We start from the raw sequence: 17422 nt of genomic DNA on the forward strand, positions 1-17422 counted from the left end.
CCCTACATCTTGATGTGGGTCTGGCTCGTCAGGCAACAATGCAATTATATTATGAGAAGAATCAAGTAAGCTCACGTGAAAGACAGTTGCAGTCTGTTGCCAGGAGAGCTGATTATTTTCCACACACACTCGATGTTGGTAGGATAAGCGTCAGGGAAATTGGGACTGTTGAAGGCACCAGACTCCATGTGGAAGTTTCCACCACAACCTGAGAGACAGATTGAGATAGAGAGAAGAGAAGAGAAGAGAAGAGAAGAAAAGAAAAGAAAAGAAAAGAGAAGAGAAGAGAAGAAAAGAGAAGAGAAGAGAAGAGAAAAGAGCAAGACAGGATATACCAAAAAATTATTCTAGCCTTGTCCAGGGTATGTTGAACTCAGATCACATTTCTAATTTTGGTTTGAAAAATGTTCTTGGTCTCCTACTTGAAGTAGAGCCAGAGTATGTGGCTCTGAATCCCTTCTTTGCGACAGAAGAGTCAGAGATGAAGTTGACGACCAGTGCATTGCTGAATGATGTGATTGGGTGAGGGACCTGTACTCCACAGAATGTTCCTGAGGGACAAATTCAAGATAGATTGAGTTCTGGTATCACAACAGGCTTCTACAAATTCAACTCGACCAATTCTGAACTGAACAATAACATTTGAAATAATACGAAAGCACAGTCTTGAATATTGTGGCCTCCTTGTTATGATGAGAAGTCTGAAAGTATTTTTACCAACTGTTGGTGCCTGGGCGTTATCCCCATCCAAGACCTCCACAAAGTCATGGGAGCAGTTACCATTGATCATCTCCAACTCAAAGTCAGTGAATGACAAGGTCACATGGTTAACTACGTAGAGTCAAAGTTAAAAAGAACAGACACACATGAATATCAGAATCAGACTAAAACAGATAGAATGGATGTGAAAAGTGAAGTGCACCAATATCAATGGCTACTTACATGGTTCTTGGGCTTTGATGATCCAACTGCACATCTGATTGGCTGGATAAGCGTATGGATAGCGAGGGGAAGCGATGGCTCCACCAACGTCATCAGTTGTAATAGTGGATCCACACACTGCAACAAAACACAGACATTCAGAATGTCCACACAAGTAACAGCAATGTAATGATGAGAGACCAACATATATTGCATATATATCCAGCATATATAGTAATTCTATCTGGTATCTGGCATCAGGTAACAGCATTTATCCACTGTAGCCAGATTAATTCTTTATACAAGTGTAAGTATGTAAATATGAAACTTAATTATCACATGGTCTTCTGTTTGAGTAAAAAAACAATGAGTTGCAAGAAATACTGTTATTTCCCCCCTTTACATTAGTAAACAAGAACATAGCATGTTTGTCTGCCCAGGGCAAGCGAAGAGAAAGCTCATTTGATTGAGCAGGCCTTCTCCTCCTCCTCACCCTCGGAGAACTGGGCACTGAAGCCGCGGTGGGTTAAACTGTTGTCGGATCGGAAGCGCACATGGATGACTCTTCCTGTGGAACGGATGGCAGCTGGAAGCACCGAGCCACAGACCACCGCCAAGAGAGGGAACTCAGCACTGGGGCCATCATGGATCTGTGTCACAGAGGAAAAACGTGAGGAGACAGGAACACAGAGGGGAGAGAGAAAGAGAGAAAGAAAGAAAGAAAGAAAGAAAGAAAGAAAGAAAATGCAGGGTTTGGTCATGATGCATGCCTTTTAAAACATTTAAAATTCAGTTCAAATGGTACAAGATGGACATGAATACCAATCCCTGTCTTTTTATTTTTCTCTAGATCAGACCTAGTCGTGCAGAGCCTCACTGCAGGGCCTTCCACTGACCACGCGGTCAACGACCGACTGGACTACTGTTCATACCAGACCACAGGATGTGACCCAGTGCACAGTAGAAGACAAAAAGCAGAGGAACAAGAGGATACTCAAGCAATGTGGATTGGTGGGGAACAATAAAATTAAAAGCATGCACTGGGTCATTGGATAAAAACTTTAATTCATCAAATAGAATTGAAAAATAAAGAGTCCAAATAAAATGGATGGTGTATAAAATTAACATGAAATGAGGTGACTCATTAGTTGGAGAAAAAAAACATAGATAACCGGCCAGTGCTCAGACAGATGAGGAGACTGTGGTCAAAACTGATAAGTGGTGACAGACATCAACTACTATGCCAGTTGCTGTTCTGGAAGATGAGTACATTAGTGTCATCTAAGACTATGGCTGTCTGTGGTTAGAGTACGATTGCCAAAAAAATGCCAGGACCATGACCGTGCAAAATGCAGTGACGTGAGGCTATTAAAAATTGTAACCGCAATCAACAAGGACCCCTTTATCTGTTCAGTTCACATCATGCTTTTTCTGCTACTCACAGAGGGCCCTGGTTTGAAAGGACTAAAGGCCTGTCTACACTTCAATCGTTAACTATAATGAGAAGTGTAGACGTTCATATAATTCTAGTTAAAGCTGTCTTTATAGTTAAAGACATACTATAGCTATATATATAGCTATACTTGAAGCAATATCTAGGTGTCATTCATATATTTATGTGGACATGAGAGACATAGCCACTCACTGCTACATAGTCCCAGGTGCAGTTGGATTGGTTCTCAATGTCCAGGTCTGAGAAGTTGAAAAGGACCCGGTGGCCTTCATCCACGGTGATGACCCAGGAGCAGTCCACGTTGTTGGGGTAGTTGTTGGGGTACGATGGGGAGTGGATCTCTCCACTGGGAGCGTTCACGGCACCACCACAGCCTGAGGAAGTCCACAGGGGTATATGTATGTGTTACTTTTTTGTAGTAAATCTATGAGGACTACTTAAGTGGGCTGATCTAGCATCTGTTTTAGGTGTGTGTGTGTGTGTGTGTGTGTGTGTGTGTGTGTGTGTGTGTGTGTGTATGCATAGTGTGTATAGTACATATGTTGCTAGAACTGAATATTGCCTGTGCTCTATTCCCAGTTGAAAAATAGCGTGTGTGTTTAAGCATGTGTCATTGAATGTGTGTGTAGTGAGCACCTCCATGGATTTCCTCATATTTTGCACTGAACCCACGACCGCTGACGTATGCATCACTCTTGAAGCGGACAGTCATTAGATTGCCTGTGCTGGACACCACTAAGGGGTTTCCAGGGGGACGTGTGGTGCAGAGTTGGGCCAGACGTGGGGCCGACTGGTCAGGTCCACCATATACCTAAGGGTCAAGGTTCAAAGGTCAGTAATTTTTTGGTGACATAATAGCTTACATACATAATAAACATATTTTCAAAAATACTAATATGGAGACTGATACAGCACAGCTATTAAATGTATGTAAAAAAACTGCAAGAGCAATGCAGAATGCCTGTCTGTTACCAGAGTACAAAACTTTAAACTATTTTTTAAAATGGCCACTACAAAGACATGTGGACATTAGGGGATGGAGAACACTGCCTCAATTCCCCCAAAAACCAACACCCATATCTCTGAGGAAACAGGAAGTGGCTGGTTAGTCAGTGAAGGATTGTGGGTAGTTTCTGTGGAAGGTGGTGTGTCTGCAGGCCCGTGGTGTGGCTGTGGACTGAGCCGCTGGTAAAGCAGGATCTCTAAGCTCCGCTTTCTGCCCCGCCAGCTTCAGTCAGTGTTCCGGTGGCAGTCAGCATTCCACAGGGCTGAGCAGCACAGTAGCTCTCTCTCTCTCTCTCTCTCTCTCTCTCTCTCTCTCTCTCTCGTTCTCTCTCTCTCTCTCTCGCTCTCACACACACACACACACACACACACACAATCAGATACCGTACCTGATCGGATATGATAACACATTCATAAACATTCTCACCCTCACACACAGGAGACAGTCAAACACAATGCAGCACACGTATTATTTAATTTTTGTCTTAAAAATATTTAAAATACAAACTTATTCATATCTAGACTAAGAGAAACACAAAGGTGCACACACACACACACACACACAAAGCTGTTGATGAATGGATTTTGTTTCTCCCTCTTCTCTCTCTCTCTCTCTATGTAATTTGATAATTAAATTCAACAGCAGCCAGTAAGGCTTTCATTTCGGATTACCTCTGATTACCAAAGTTCCTTGGTTTCAGAGGCTTTTGCAAGCCACCTCTTACTTTGTCCTGATTATATTAGTGAATAATTATTGCACATAATGTACCCAAATATGAAGAGTTTGGTTCCAAAACGCTATAACCACCATTTTAATTCATTTTCATATGATTGTGTCACATTGATGACAGTTTGAAAAGTTGTCTTCTCTGATGCTAAATTCATATATTTCCATCAGACTGCATGTGTACATATTATCTTCATGTTATCACTTACACTTAGCGTGTGTGTGTGTGTGTGTGTGTGTGTGTGTGTGTGTGTGTTACTTGGGTCCACAAGTACTAAATGACATTAGACAGAGGCCGGTAACTCCCTCGGCTTGGCCGTACCTCCAGCAGGTCGTAGGTGCAGTCAGGGTGGTACTCCACATCAAACTCATAGATGGTAAGGGTGATGCTGGTGCCAGCGGCGGTCTGGATGTACCAAAGGCACTCCCGGTTCTCTGGGTACTTGTCAGGGTAGCCTGGACTGGTGAAGTTCCCATGTGGTCCAAGGAGGTCCCCACCACAACCTGCAGGGGGTAGGGTTGGGTCAATGACACAAGCAGGTATTACCCATTCCTCCACATTTTTATGCTAGAAGAATATTGACAAATATTTCATGCGAGTCACATTCTGTTTGCGTGGAAATTGAAATTCAGATTAATAAATTCCGATCAATTCCCTGTCTGGCCAAATATAATCCCACATCATTGATAATTCATTGGTGGTCCATTTCCCCAAGTGATCAAATCTTGTTGGAGAAAGTTTAATGCATCCAATAAAAGACACATTAAAATACGTAAATGTGTACATCATGATTCATTCAGAGTCTTGTATATGGGACTTATGAAAACAGATGTGAAAACATCCACACACGCACACACACACACACCACACCCCAGGGAGCAGTCTGGGCAGCTTGTTTTACAATGATCTAGGGAGGCCTACTGTATTCCTCCTTACTGCAGTCAGATGCACATGACAAGCAATATCAACTCAGCTCTCCTCAGAAGGAATTCTTAGGAGCACAAAACCTGTCAACCTTGACACCACTCAGAAAAGTGAAATTGTTGTTGTTTTTTCCAGTCAGCACCATCTCTGACAGTGAGTTCTTGTCACATTCCACTAGGAGCAAAACAACCCGTGGTGGCATGAATACCCTCCTCACGGCTCTCCCGTGAGTCGGAAAACATTTTCTCCTTTTTGCAACCTTTCCAATGCTACTCTTCACGGTTTGGGACAGTGGAAGGATATTGTGAAATGTGCTATCATACTCCACCAACAAATCACAAACCTATTCAGGGGAAGATGTGTCTCTCGTACATTTACAAACTTTAGATACAAAGACACACACACACACACACACACACACACACACACACACACACACACACTAGACAGAACCCTTCTGTTAGTCAGGATGACCACTGTTCATTATAAATTAAGTTTCTTGCATATTATCCTCAAGACATTACTCTCACACGTCTCAGTGGTCATATCGGGCCGGGTAGCAGTACTTTACAACAAGCCTTAAGTACAAACAACAGCCACCACACCCACATGAAGCACTGTGACTCAGTGTTTGGACACCTTTACTCAATGCCAATCCTCAGTGCTCAAATAAACACACTAATGTTCACACTAATGTTCCTAAACACAAGTCTACACCATATTCCACACATATCTACGGGTCAGAAAGGGAAACAAAAAAGCCCCGCACCTGCATCGTGCACAAGTAACACTTTCAATCTGTCCACTGATGGCATAGTTTCCTAGTGATTAATCTGTATATCATAAAATGGACAAATCAACAATAGCTGTTACAGGTCTGTGAGTTTTGTAAACTTAGACTACAATATCAGTTAAACACAGCACTCTAGCTTCAGTGAGGAGTTAATTTTCTTCTGATGGAGCCTTTGGTTTCAGATTTTCCACTGTCCATTTCTGGAAAACATGATCTGGGAGGGAAAGAGCCCACCTCCTCATAGGTCATACATTTCCTCCAAATTAGGGTTTCTTTTTTAAGAAAGTCCAAACGCCACAAAAAAATACATCCTGAACAGGGACCAGCTGGCAGTGAATGACTACTGGAGGCCATGTGATTTTGGGTGTGCGTTATAGACAGAGAGTATGAAACTTGATGAGTGTGTGTGTGAGAGAGAGAGAGAAAGAGAGACAGAGAGAGAGAGAAAGAGGAGAACAAGGCAGATGTAGTGGCCTATGTTTGTGTGACTGCTGGTTTTCCTGTATGACGTAACTGGTCACTGCTTTCTCTGCCTCCTCTGGGACATAAGTGGCCATATCCCCACATGTCGTATGACATCATCATCCTGAGACGGAATGCTAGTCCTTGACCTCAGCCTCTGCCACCATCTGTTCCAGCACAGAAGGTGCATTGCCATTGGCAGTGTGGACCGCGCCTCTCTTTAGCAATCGGTGATTGGGTAACATTAAAGCAACACCAAAGAGTTTTTTGTACCTTAAAATAATGTTTCCAAAATCGTTTCAGTGGTTCATCAACTTGTAACAGGGTAAACGGCACTTCTGCATTCGCTTCACAGCCCTCTATCGGCTATAACCGCACTATGTAAGTTTGCTAGATCGGGTAGCGGATCTGTAGTTCGATGGAATGAGACATAAGAAACTACAAATTTGACTTGCATCTGATAGTACATCGTACTTTCATAAATCGCGCAAATATTCTACCTTGTCTATGGACATCGTTATTTGCAAAGCCGGTGCTGGATAAACAAATAGCATGCGTGCGACAGAGGGAAAGATCTTTGGTGTTGCTTTAAAAAGGGAAAACCCTCTGAATGTTATGGAAAAGGTTTGCATGTCTGGAACATTGAGGCTGCATTGGAATGTTTCAGAAGGGCAAAAAAACAAAAACAAATGGTGTTTAATTTTCCTTTTATAAAAAAAAAGGAACAGCCCTTCAACGGAAACAAGATGATGACTAGGTGTACAGTAGTAAAGTATGTGGGCCATTCTATAAACCTCTATATCAACGATGAAAGCTGGATCCTGGTATAGAGGTTATGAGGGTCTTACCATTCTGGTACCAGAGCATCCGGAAGCCCGTGTAGGACACAGAGGAGTCGGACTGGAAGACCACGTGCAGGCTTGTGCCAGTGGTCATACTGGCAGGAGGCGGGGTGTTACCGCAGTAGGTGCCAATCAGAGGAAACGTGGCATTGGGCCCATTGTAAAGCTGCAGAGACAGAGAGGAGGCAGGTCAGAGCTACATCAAGTTTACCTTGAGAAGAAGTCATGTGGATTAAAGGGTTAAGTTTGAAACCAGCCACAAACACGACAGATTGTGAGATGTAAATGACAATGGCAATGACAGAGTTACATGCTTCCTGAATTCATACTACTGGTAAATTCTTGTGTTGAAAGAGGATATGACCTAAGGTAAGACTGAAAGATGTAATCATCTTCAAAATGACTTTCAAAATGACCAAGATCAAACTAAACAAAATATGTTTGGTTACATCTCAGGCCAGATAAACAATAACTACTGTAGCTTATTTTAAGATGGATTAAAATGGCATAACTGTGTCCATGGTGTAGAGATGATAACAATGAGCCTCTTCATCTGGGTTTTCTACGGGGATCTTACATAACAGAGGTCAGTGTGAGGAGTGGAGAGGGGAGAGATGCTCTTTTACCTCTGACACTCACACGAGACAGAGGAAATGGAGACAATATCTCATTCTGTGTGTGTGTATGTGTGTGTGTGTGTGTGAGAGAGAGTGTGTGACAGAGGGAGAGAGAGAGATGAAGACAGAGAGGGAGAGAGAGAGTTGAATAGACAGAGAAGGTAAGACAGAGTGTGCATTCATTCTTGTGTGGATACAGTAGTTGCAGGGGAAGACAGGCACACAAAAGAAGTGACAATTCCATCAACTCCATTTCACATCCGCTGACAGTTGTCAGCCCTGTACAACAAAGTGTGCCTGATAAGAGATGGCTATCTTTCCACAGTACAGAGTATGTCTGAGCTGTGAAGTCATGTTCTCCAGAAGAGAGTGCACAGACTCTTTACAGCCATGACACACTTCTTTCCACTCCAGACAAGTGACAGCACGAATATCAGGCATGACACTATGGGAAACAAAACCTCTGAGTGAGGGCAACAGTGCATAAACATAAACAACCTGTTCTTATCTTTTTCATTCATGCTTCATTTTACAATATTAAATACAAAGCATGACTGTTTTGCCATAACCGCAACATTTCTCTGTGCAATTTAAATACTTTAAAGCCCCCCCAAAGGGCAGATTTAATAGAAGAGGGAGCAGAGAATTAAGTGAGAGGATATGAACACAAAATGATTACCATCTCTCTTTCGCCTCTGAGGTAAAATGAGCTATATTAGGAAAAAGCTTTGCAGAGCCCAGAGCTCCCAATGTCCCAAACCCCCATTAAGATGCAGGGCAGTACAGTGGGGGCTGGCTACTGAGGCAGATGCTCTCCTATCAGTGGGGTTATTAATCCCTTTGATTAATGCAGCCAAATGAGAGACTTGATGGCTGCCATGAACAGAGAACATCATATTCATCACAAGATAGGAAGGGGAAAGCTACATAAGGTCACTGCACATCGCTTCTATATATATGGGGCGTAAACCCTCTACTCTATTTGATATTTCATTTGTCTGACAGTGAATGTGAAATGGCCCTCACATGCTGATGAAGTCCAGAAGAAAAGCTAAAGCAGATAAGGAACATAATGAAATGACTTCTTGTGACCAAATAGGAAGAAGCTTTAGCATATCTTGTTGATAAAGCAGTGCAAGACGTGCAGAGGGTAAGTTATTTTGCTACAGTTGTTTAGTATGACTGATGCAGTAACTAGAGAACACATTCCAAGCACAGATAGTCATCCTGTTGCAACACACTGCATGACATCATCACAGGGGCGGGAAAGCGTGTGGGGTAGAGAGGCTACAGCTATAGCCAAAAGCTTTCAGTATACTCTAGTACACACAGACACACACACACACACACACACACACACGCGCGCGAGAGAGCACGCACATATACGCACACAAATAGAGAGAGAAAGGAAGTCTGCACATGTTTCCAAAACCGTGGTCTTAAGTTACCCTCATACAGGGGCCCTATGATGTCATTTGTGTTGGAGTAACCATGGAGACTGGCAAGACAAGGAACAACTCTCATGCACTATTGTGGACTGAGTTTGTCTGTGCGGAGGGGGGGGGGACTAAAAGAGCCTTCCGAAGAGGGGATAAACTGTAATTCCATGAGTGCACAAAAAGAACAGTGGCGATGTGAGCGTCTCAGGGCCTTTCATTAGAGCAGTGGCCTAAGACAAGAGCTCTGCTCTGGAATCCCGACGGTATAAAAGAGAGAAAAGTCTATAAAAGCCTTGGGGAATGATTCAGTCCCTCATCACAATACAGGCCTCACAAAGGCCCTGGTGAGGGCCCACAAATGGTCTGCGAGAAAGTTACTCTTTATCCTTCAGGACTTTGTTTTCAATAAAGAATGCTGCTGCTGAGTTTTACTTTTCCCCTCCATAAACTTTAAAACTAAATTGTAGAATCTAACTTAAAATCTTGGGGTGGGTGGGTGGAATTTGGGAGCTTGGTCTGTAACACTAGCTCATGTTCACAGTTGAGGGTTGAATCTCACCTTCACATAGTCATACTGACAGGTAGAGGTGGGCTCCAGGTCGAAGGCCATAAAGGTGTAGTTGATGGTGTTGCCCATGGTGGTCTGGACGGTCCAGTTGCAGAAGGAGTTGTGATCGTAATTGTTGGGGTAGTTCATAGACTCTATGTAGCCCTGGCTTCGGTTGGCTACGACAACACCCTGGCATCCTATGAAGAAAGAAAAATCAAACAGATAGTTATTGTCCAACCAAAAGATTGCAGGAAGAATATTATTTTCCCCACTATAAAAATACTTCAAAAGAGATTCATGAAGTATCTTAATTAATGCAACAATATTCTCCAAAACTTATATTTTAACGTTTTAGCTGCTCAGTTTATCTATTGATTTTCACAGTTTTTAAAATGTCCCAAAAACACACACATACACTAAGTACCTTCTTTGGGCCAGTGTAGTGTGTTTGTTTGCTAAGTGGTATTGACCCTGCCGCAAACCCCTCTTAAGTGCTTTGATTTGAGAACAGCAAATGCCAGTGGAGTATGAAGCTGGAGCCAAGTTGGCAAAAGCACCTCTGGGGAACAAAGGAAGACGGACATTCCCGGACTGACCTTGTAGCCTCGGAGCCACTACTTCCAGAAAGTTCCATTTGAGAGGGCTCTAAAGAGCACAAAGGCTGCACACTGCCTACTGTTTGTCATTTTAAAGAGGGGTTCGCCTCACTGCCAGCTTCGACACCAAACAGGCCAGGGCCACACAGCTTTGCCTGAGCCTCTGGGAAGCCACGGTGCACTACAGAGGTGAAGCATGGAGCATTCTGTTCAGGGGAAACTTTCTGCTATCTCTGATAGAATGACTGAACTCATTTGTACTTCATTTGTATGTTGAGAAACCTATGTGTTAGGGCCGCTCCCAAGGCCACTACATTGGGGGCTCTACCTTTGTCCTCTTACACTGTTTTTCTCCCAGCCCTTCTGTCTCTCTCTCATGCACTCACCACACCATCTCATCAAAGAGTCTATAGGCTAAAGAGATGTATTACAGTCGACCCTCAACACCTCAGCGACCAAGAGGAGCCAGTGGAGCAGCAGGATGCAGCATTCATGACGTGATGCAATGCTCTGCCTCGGTTTAATGAAACCAATCTATCTCACAGGCACTACACTGTCAGCTGGGTTCACCCCGTCATCGTAAATAACAGGCTCCTATTCACCAGGAAGGTGGGTGCAGAGTTAGTGAAGGCATGAAAGGAGTATAAGAAATGGTACCCCATACTAAATACACTGTTGAAATGTTGCTTACCTATGATTTCCATCTTTTAAATTTTATATCTAAAATGTGTGACAAAGCTCATGCGTAAATGCCCTGTACACAGCTTTATGTGTTTTCACTCGTGTATTTCTCGCCAAAATCCTTTGAATAGACCCAACAGTGCATGAGCGACCATTGTTCTGCAGTAATGTGGCCAACAATAAATCAGGCGTTTAAATAAAGAGCTTTTAATCTGAATGAGAAGAAAACATCACAAGCTGTGGGAGAATGGCCGCTGGTGTCTGGGCCATTACAATGCATGCTCACACGCTGTCACAGTGTGTCTTTCAACTCAACACAATGTGTGTGTGTGTGTGTGTGTGTGTGTGTGAGAGAGAGAGAGAGAGTGTGTGTGTGTGTGTATATGTGTGTGAGTGTGTGTGTGTGTGTGAGTGTGAGAGAGAGAGAGTGTGTGTGTGCTTACTGGTGGTGTATGAGGCGATGAAGCCCCCTGCATTGACGCTGCTGTCTGTCCGAAGCTTCACATAGAGATACTCCTTGGTGGAGTCGATGGGAGCAGGCAGCTGAGTCCCACACAGCTGAGCCAGCTGAGGAGCATTAGTGCTGTTTCCATCATACACCTGGAGGAGGAAGAAAGGATAAAAGAATAAATGAATGAATGAATGAATGAATGGATGGATGGATGGATGGATGAATGAATTTATAGGAAGTGGGTAGACACATGCAGATAGAAACAGTCAGTAAGAGGTAAGAAATAAGAGACTACAGAGCTCCCTAGACTGCCATCCTCCACCCTAGACCCAAAGCAGGTGCAGCTGCACTCACTGCCAGGTAGTCGTAAAGGCAGGAGGTGCTGCTCTCCAGGTGGAAGTCCACGAGATTGAGGGTGAGGCGGCTGCCGGCGCTGGTCTTGATGAGCCAGTAGCACTCAGTGTTGGGGTGGTAGGGCAGCGGGTAGTTCGGCGAGGAGAAGCCTCCGCTGCTGGTGGTCAGAGTGCCTCCACAGCCTGGGAGAGGATGCAGAGATGGACATAGAGAGATCAGGCACCACAGAGAGTGTCATGTTTTCACAAACACACACACACACAGGATTCACATCAGGCCTTTGTATAAAAACCTGTACACAAAAGTGGTATATGTTGACTTTGACAAACAAACACCCACACACACATGTTCCACATCAGACCTATGTATAAAGACCTGTATATAAATGTCTGCTTCCACAAACGCACACTGTACACACACTGTACACACTCACACACACACTCACACACCTGTCTGTGTGCCATCCCAATGAGCACGGAACCCCATAAAGGTGCGGGAGGAGTCAGATCGAAACTTGATCCACAGCCGGTTGCTGTGAGAGAACATTAAGGGTGGCTTGCTGCTTGCACAGTATTTTCCAATCAGAGGGGACGTTTCATAGCCTCCATCCCTGCAAAGAGCAGATAATTTTAGTGTGAAAGCCCCTGGACTATTTTATTCCATTCCATGTATCATACATGGTATGGTATACAGAACATATCTGCATTACATGGTGTTCCCTATTAAGATAATAACTATTGTGTCCATGCTTCTATTAGTAAATGCAAATTTGTATGTGTAGGCATATTACTAAGCTATTTACAAAACTCTTCTATACTATCCATTATTCAATCACCTACCTGATCTCCACATAGTCAAAGAGGCAGTTTGGTGTAGAACCCTCAAGCAGAAAGTCTGTGAAGTTGAGCATGATCTGCATGTTGACCCCCACGATGATCTTGAACACACACTCCCGGTTCAGGGGGTAATTACTTGGGAAGTTGGGGGAGAACAGCTCCCCTGTGGGGCTGGTGAACACCTCACTACAGTCTACAGGGGGAGGCAATGGATGAAGATTAGGAGTGTAAAACTCTAGGCTACAAGGTTGTCCACTTACACTGATATGGGGGGTATGTTAATTCTGGATTTTACCAGAAATCATCAGTGGTTAAAATTATAACAAAAATAACGTCAGTGATTAGAATTTTAATAAAGACGGGAACATTGTGTGCAATGCTATGGCTTTTCCACTGCTAAGGCTAAATGACACCAACATCTGCCAGCTCCATTCATGGGATAAATCTTCTGGCGCTCTGATACTGGGCAGCTGTGAAGTCGTGGTACCTGTGGTGGCGTTGATTGACACATAGCTGGCAGCGAAGCCTTCTACCGCCTGGCTTGAGTCTGAGACAAACAGGACAGTCAACATGTTGTCTGTGCTGGTCAGAGATGGAGGTACGGACCGGCCACAGTACCTGAGGGGGGAAAAAGGTCTTGAGTTGGCTGTTCTGCATAGGACAGCAGACAGAGAGGAAATGACCACTGATGGCTAAACTGGAAGTATAAGAACCACACAGAAATCGAAAAGGAAGAGGAAGATGATGACGATGATTTTGATCAGCCAACAAACGTTGCTTGACATGATGGCGGCTGCCTACCTCCCGAGCAACGTCCCGGTCTGCGTTGTACCGTTGTCGTACACCTCCACATAGTCGTATCTGCAGTCCGTGTTGTACTCCAGGTTGAAGGAGGAGAAGGACAGGCGGACGAGGTTGCCGGGGGTGACGGAGATGTACCAGGAGCAATTGGCTCCGTGTGGATAACTGGTGGGGTGACCAGGACTGGTGAAGGAGCCACTGGGATCTGTTAATGTGTCTCCACAACCTGGCAGAGGTATTCGTATATAATTGCATGAGCAACAAATAATGGTGACACTTTATTTGAAGGGGCGTGCATAAGACTGACATGCCACTGTCATAACCATGACATGACACCTGTCATGAAAATAAAATAAAATAAAAAACACTAATGACAAAAGTCATAAACATTTATAAAGACTTCATGTCATGACAGGTGTCATGTCATGGCTTTGACAGTGGAAATATCAGTCAGTCTTATGCACAGCACTTCAATTAAAGTGTTACCCAAATATCCTTTATCCCACACAACAACTGTAAGTGTCCTTACAGTGACCTACACATCATGTGAAAGGGACTGTACAAGCCTAAAACATTTCTTCAGTGACCTGTACAGTGTATGTGAGAAATGCATCTTGTGAGAGGTGCGTACAGATATGTGGATGGGACCCAGCTCAGTACCTTCTATAATGGAGGTGTATGCAGCAGTAAAGCCATGGTTGGAAACGGACGAGTCTGTTTTGAAGCGGATGTACATTGACCTCTGAGTGGACTGGAGCATTGGAGGCATCTGGTCTCCACAGTATTGGCCAATGAGCGGAGAGCTGGCTGAGGGCCCATCTCTGACCTGTGGGTAAAATGGGATTGTTATGTTATTGATTATTATAAATGTTGAGCAGATAGTAAGCAAGGAAGTTTTTATTTGAATGGCACATTTTATGGCGCAATGGCCACACAGTGCGCTGCACACAGGCACAGACAAAGAAAAAAAACACAAACACTTAATATTTAATTGCTATGTGACGAGACCTTTTGCACTCCCTTTCTTTATTCCATATATTTTCATTCAACTTTGTAAGGGAAACAAAGCATCTTTTTGTTACACAGGACACAACCCATGAGTTTGGGCAATATCATTCATTTTACATGAAATCAAGTGACAGTAAGCAGTTGTTTTGATCAGTGATTAGTGATGCAATAACTCTTGCCTCATTAACCATCTGTTTGCAAGACCAGTAATAACAAGGACAAATGAAGTGATGGGAATATATTTCTACATTGGTCATACCTCAACAAAGTCGTACTGACAGCTGTTTCCCTCAACATCAAATGTGAGGAAACTAAGGGTGACGGCATAGCCCGGAGGCTGGTTGATGACCCACTCGCACTCCTTATTGTGGGGGTACGCGTCAGGGTGGAATGGGGTCCGGATCTGACCAGTGCCCGAGAGGGTGCCACCACAGGCTGAGGGAGGACGCATTATTAAAAAAAAAGTTACCATTTATGAGTGCATGTGAAACACAGACATAGACAATACAATAGAACTACTATCTAAATTCAAACACCACTTTAATAGCATTAGCAATGGTGACATTTGTTAGTCACTACCACGTCATGCCTATGCGCTCATTTTTCCTTTTTTTCAGTTGCTCTCAATTCTTTCTCTCTCTCGGCCTCTCTCTCTCTTTCTCTTTCTCTCCCTGTTTTTTGCTTGGCTGCGTGATGAATATGGATGATTTCATGTATATGCATGCTGCTCTGAACCGCGCCCCTGTTAATCACACATGCAGGACCCCAGGCGTGTCAGCATGGGTGTCAGAAAAGGTGAGGTCTCGGCAGCGGAGGCATAAGGGGAGGTGGGGACAGAATGTGGGAGAGAGCCCGTGAGTGCAGTGTAGGGAGGAGGGAGAGAAGAGAGTGGAGTGTGGAGCTATGAGGCATGGGCCACTTGAGAGATGGATAGGGGGATTTAATGGTTGGGGGGGATTTTTAAGCAGACCAGCTCTGGTTGTCCTCTGTTGCTGAGGAACAGAGCAGAAGATCAGAAGTGCTGGCCAAGCAGAAAAAGCCTCTATTAATTCAAGAGAGGTGGCTAATCTACCTTGCACTGGGAGTGGTAGCTTTACACACACACACACACACACACACACACACACACACACACACACACACACACTAGACTCACACACACACACACACACACACACACACACACACAAACATAGACTAGACTCACACAGGCAAACACACACAAAAAATGCAGACAGAGAGAAAAATTGAGGGGTTGGCTAGATTTTCCAGCTCTTTCCAAACTGATGTGGTAGACAGATCCATAATCTAAATATCACACACTCCAAACACACACTCCAAACACTTCAATATGACGGGAAAAGGTAATGTGGTAAAAATAGAAATGGCAAAGTGGTTACTCTCACATAGGCTACCCATCAGGGTATAGTTATTGTACTTTCAAAATGTTATTACAATAAACATTTCTTATTCACTGAAATGGTATCTGTACATGTAATTGCAGATACTATTTTCCCAGTCAAATAGTTGATGAAACTGTGGTATCCGATATGCATGAAAGAGAATTGCAATACTATTGAACATACATTTAACCAAGAACCAATGTTTTTTGCAATGCAGTCAGTTAGATGTTGATTCAGTCTGTCAGTCATTTCATAGCAAAAAGTAAAGTGACATCGATCTTACAGAGAGATTTCCCTCATTAAATATGCACTTCTTTATGCTGCATTGGCCAGCACTATTTCTACATTGTTTGCATATGTGATTCACTTCAATGTAAAAAAATGTAAAACTATTGAACAATGTACTGTATCTATGGCACTAAATTATCCTTTGCAACTACTAAAATCTTATTTTCAGTGGATATTTTCTTTGAAGTTCCTCTAGTCTTAGTCTAGGCTTAATCCATATTTGGGAAACGGGTCCCATAAGTGGGTTCGAGTTGCTCACCGACTTCATACATGGCCCTGAAGCCAGCCAGGGAGACGGAAGCGTCAGACTTGAAGCGGATCCAGAGGCTGTTGGTGATGGAGGTGATGGGGGCAGGCAGGGTGGAGCCACAGTACTTTCCTATGAGGGGGTCTGTCTCCCCTGTACCATCACGGACCTAGAGGGCACACACGAATGTAAAGCAGCAGCGCATCAACAAATATCTGTACCCTCTGAGATTACACAAGTCCCTCCATCTGTCTCTCTCAAGCAAACACCAATGAAGGATTAATAGCCTAGTATACACATACACAGACATATTGAAACACACTACCCAGCTATTCAAACAACTCAAACCACACACACACACCCACACACACACACACACACACACACACACACACACACACACCCTACCTCTACATAGTCAAAGGTGCAGGTGCTGTGGCTCTCCAGGTTCATGTGTGTGAAGTTGAGGGCCACAGTGTCGCTGGGGGGCATCCTGATGATGTAAATGCACTGGCGGTTGTGGGCATAGTCGTTGGGCCAGTTGGGCGAGATGATGATGCCCTCACTGTCTGTGAATATGCCCCCGCATCCCGGGTCAGCTGAAATATTCATGCACACACAAACACACACAAATACAATGATGTTACTAACAAATAATTGATTTACTAAAAATCCATACATATTGATTTGTATGGCCTCACATGAACATTTAAGTACCAAAAAACATACACAAATACAATGAGAGACATATTTTGTATGCAAGCAGATGTTTAAATGTCCCACCAAGTATCATAGACAATGGTGGGACACATCTCTTCAGATAACTACGTTTCCTGAGGATGACCTCAGTGCAATGTTCTTCATCATGAATACAATCTTGTCAGTCAAATACAAATTTGCAGAGGTAGAAAGTAACGAAATACATTTACTCACGTTACTGTATTGAGTATTTTTTCTGTGTATTTTGTATTTTTTAAGTAGTTTATAAAATCGGTATTTTAAATTTTACTTGATTACATTTTG

At 43.5% G+C, this 17422-nt stretch overlaps 1 protein-coding gene across 1 annotated transcript in view; it reads right to left on the reverse strand.

The window, feature by feature from the left end:
• cubn (cubilin (intrinsic factor-cobalamin receptor)) overlaps window positions 1-17422 on the reverse strand; it is a 57904-nt gene that overhangs the window by 24315 nt on the left and 16167 nt on the right. Inside the window, exons 17-36 of the mRNA XM_042068124.1 lie at window positions 16808-16998; window positions 16412-16568; window positions 14721-14896; window positions 14114-14279; window positions 13454-13679; window positions 13140-13270; window positions 12656-12845; window positions 12266-12426; window positions 11817-11998; window positions 11455-11611; window positions 9744-9931; window positions 7135-7294; window positions 4429-4610; window positions 3011-3185; window positions 2567-2748; window positions 1415-1571; window positions 943-1059; window positions 718-831; window positions 423-551; window positions 76-208 (exon numbers count right to left, since the gene is read on the reverse strand). Of these exons, the coding sequence (XP_041924058.1) occupies window positions 76-208; window positions 423-551; window positions 718-831; window positions 943-1059; window positions 1415-1571; window positions 2567-2748; window positions 3011-3185; window positions 4429-4610; window positions 7135-7294; window positions 9744-9931; window positions 11455-11611; window positions 11817-11998; window positions 12266-12426; window positions 12656-12845; window positions 13140-13270; window positions 13454-13679; window positions 14114-14279; window positions 14721-14896; window positions 16412-16568; window positions 16808-16998 (3274 nt within the window). The remainder of the gene's footprint in view (window positions 1-75; window positions 209-422; window positions 552-717; window positions 832-942; window positions 1060-1414; window positions 1572-2566; window positions 2749-3010; window positions 3186-4428; window positions 4611-7134; window positions 7295-9743; window positions 9932-11454; window positions 11612-11816; window positions 11999-12265; window positions 12427-12655; window positions 12846-13139; window positions 13271-13453; window positions 13680-14113; window positions 14280-14720; window positions 14897-16411; window positions 16569-16807; window positions 16999-17422) is intronic.

Source organism: Alosa sapidissima, chromosome 17 (assembly GCF_018492685.1).
Source record: "Alosa sapidissima isolate fAloSap1 chromosome 17, fAloSap1.pri, whole genome shotgun sequence".
NCBI classification, from domain to species: Eukaryota; Metazoa; Chordata; class Actinopteri; order Clupeiformes; family Clupeidae; genus Alosa; species Alosa sapidissima.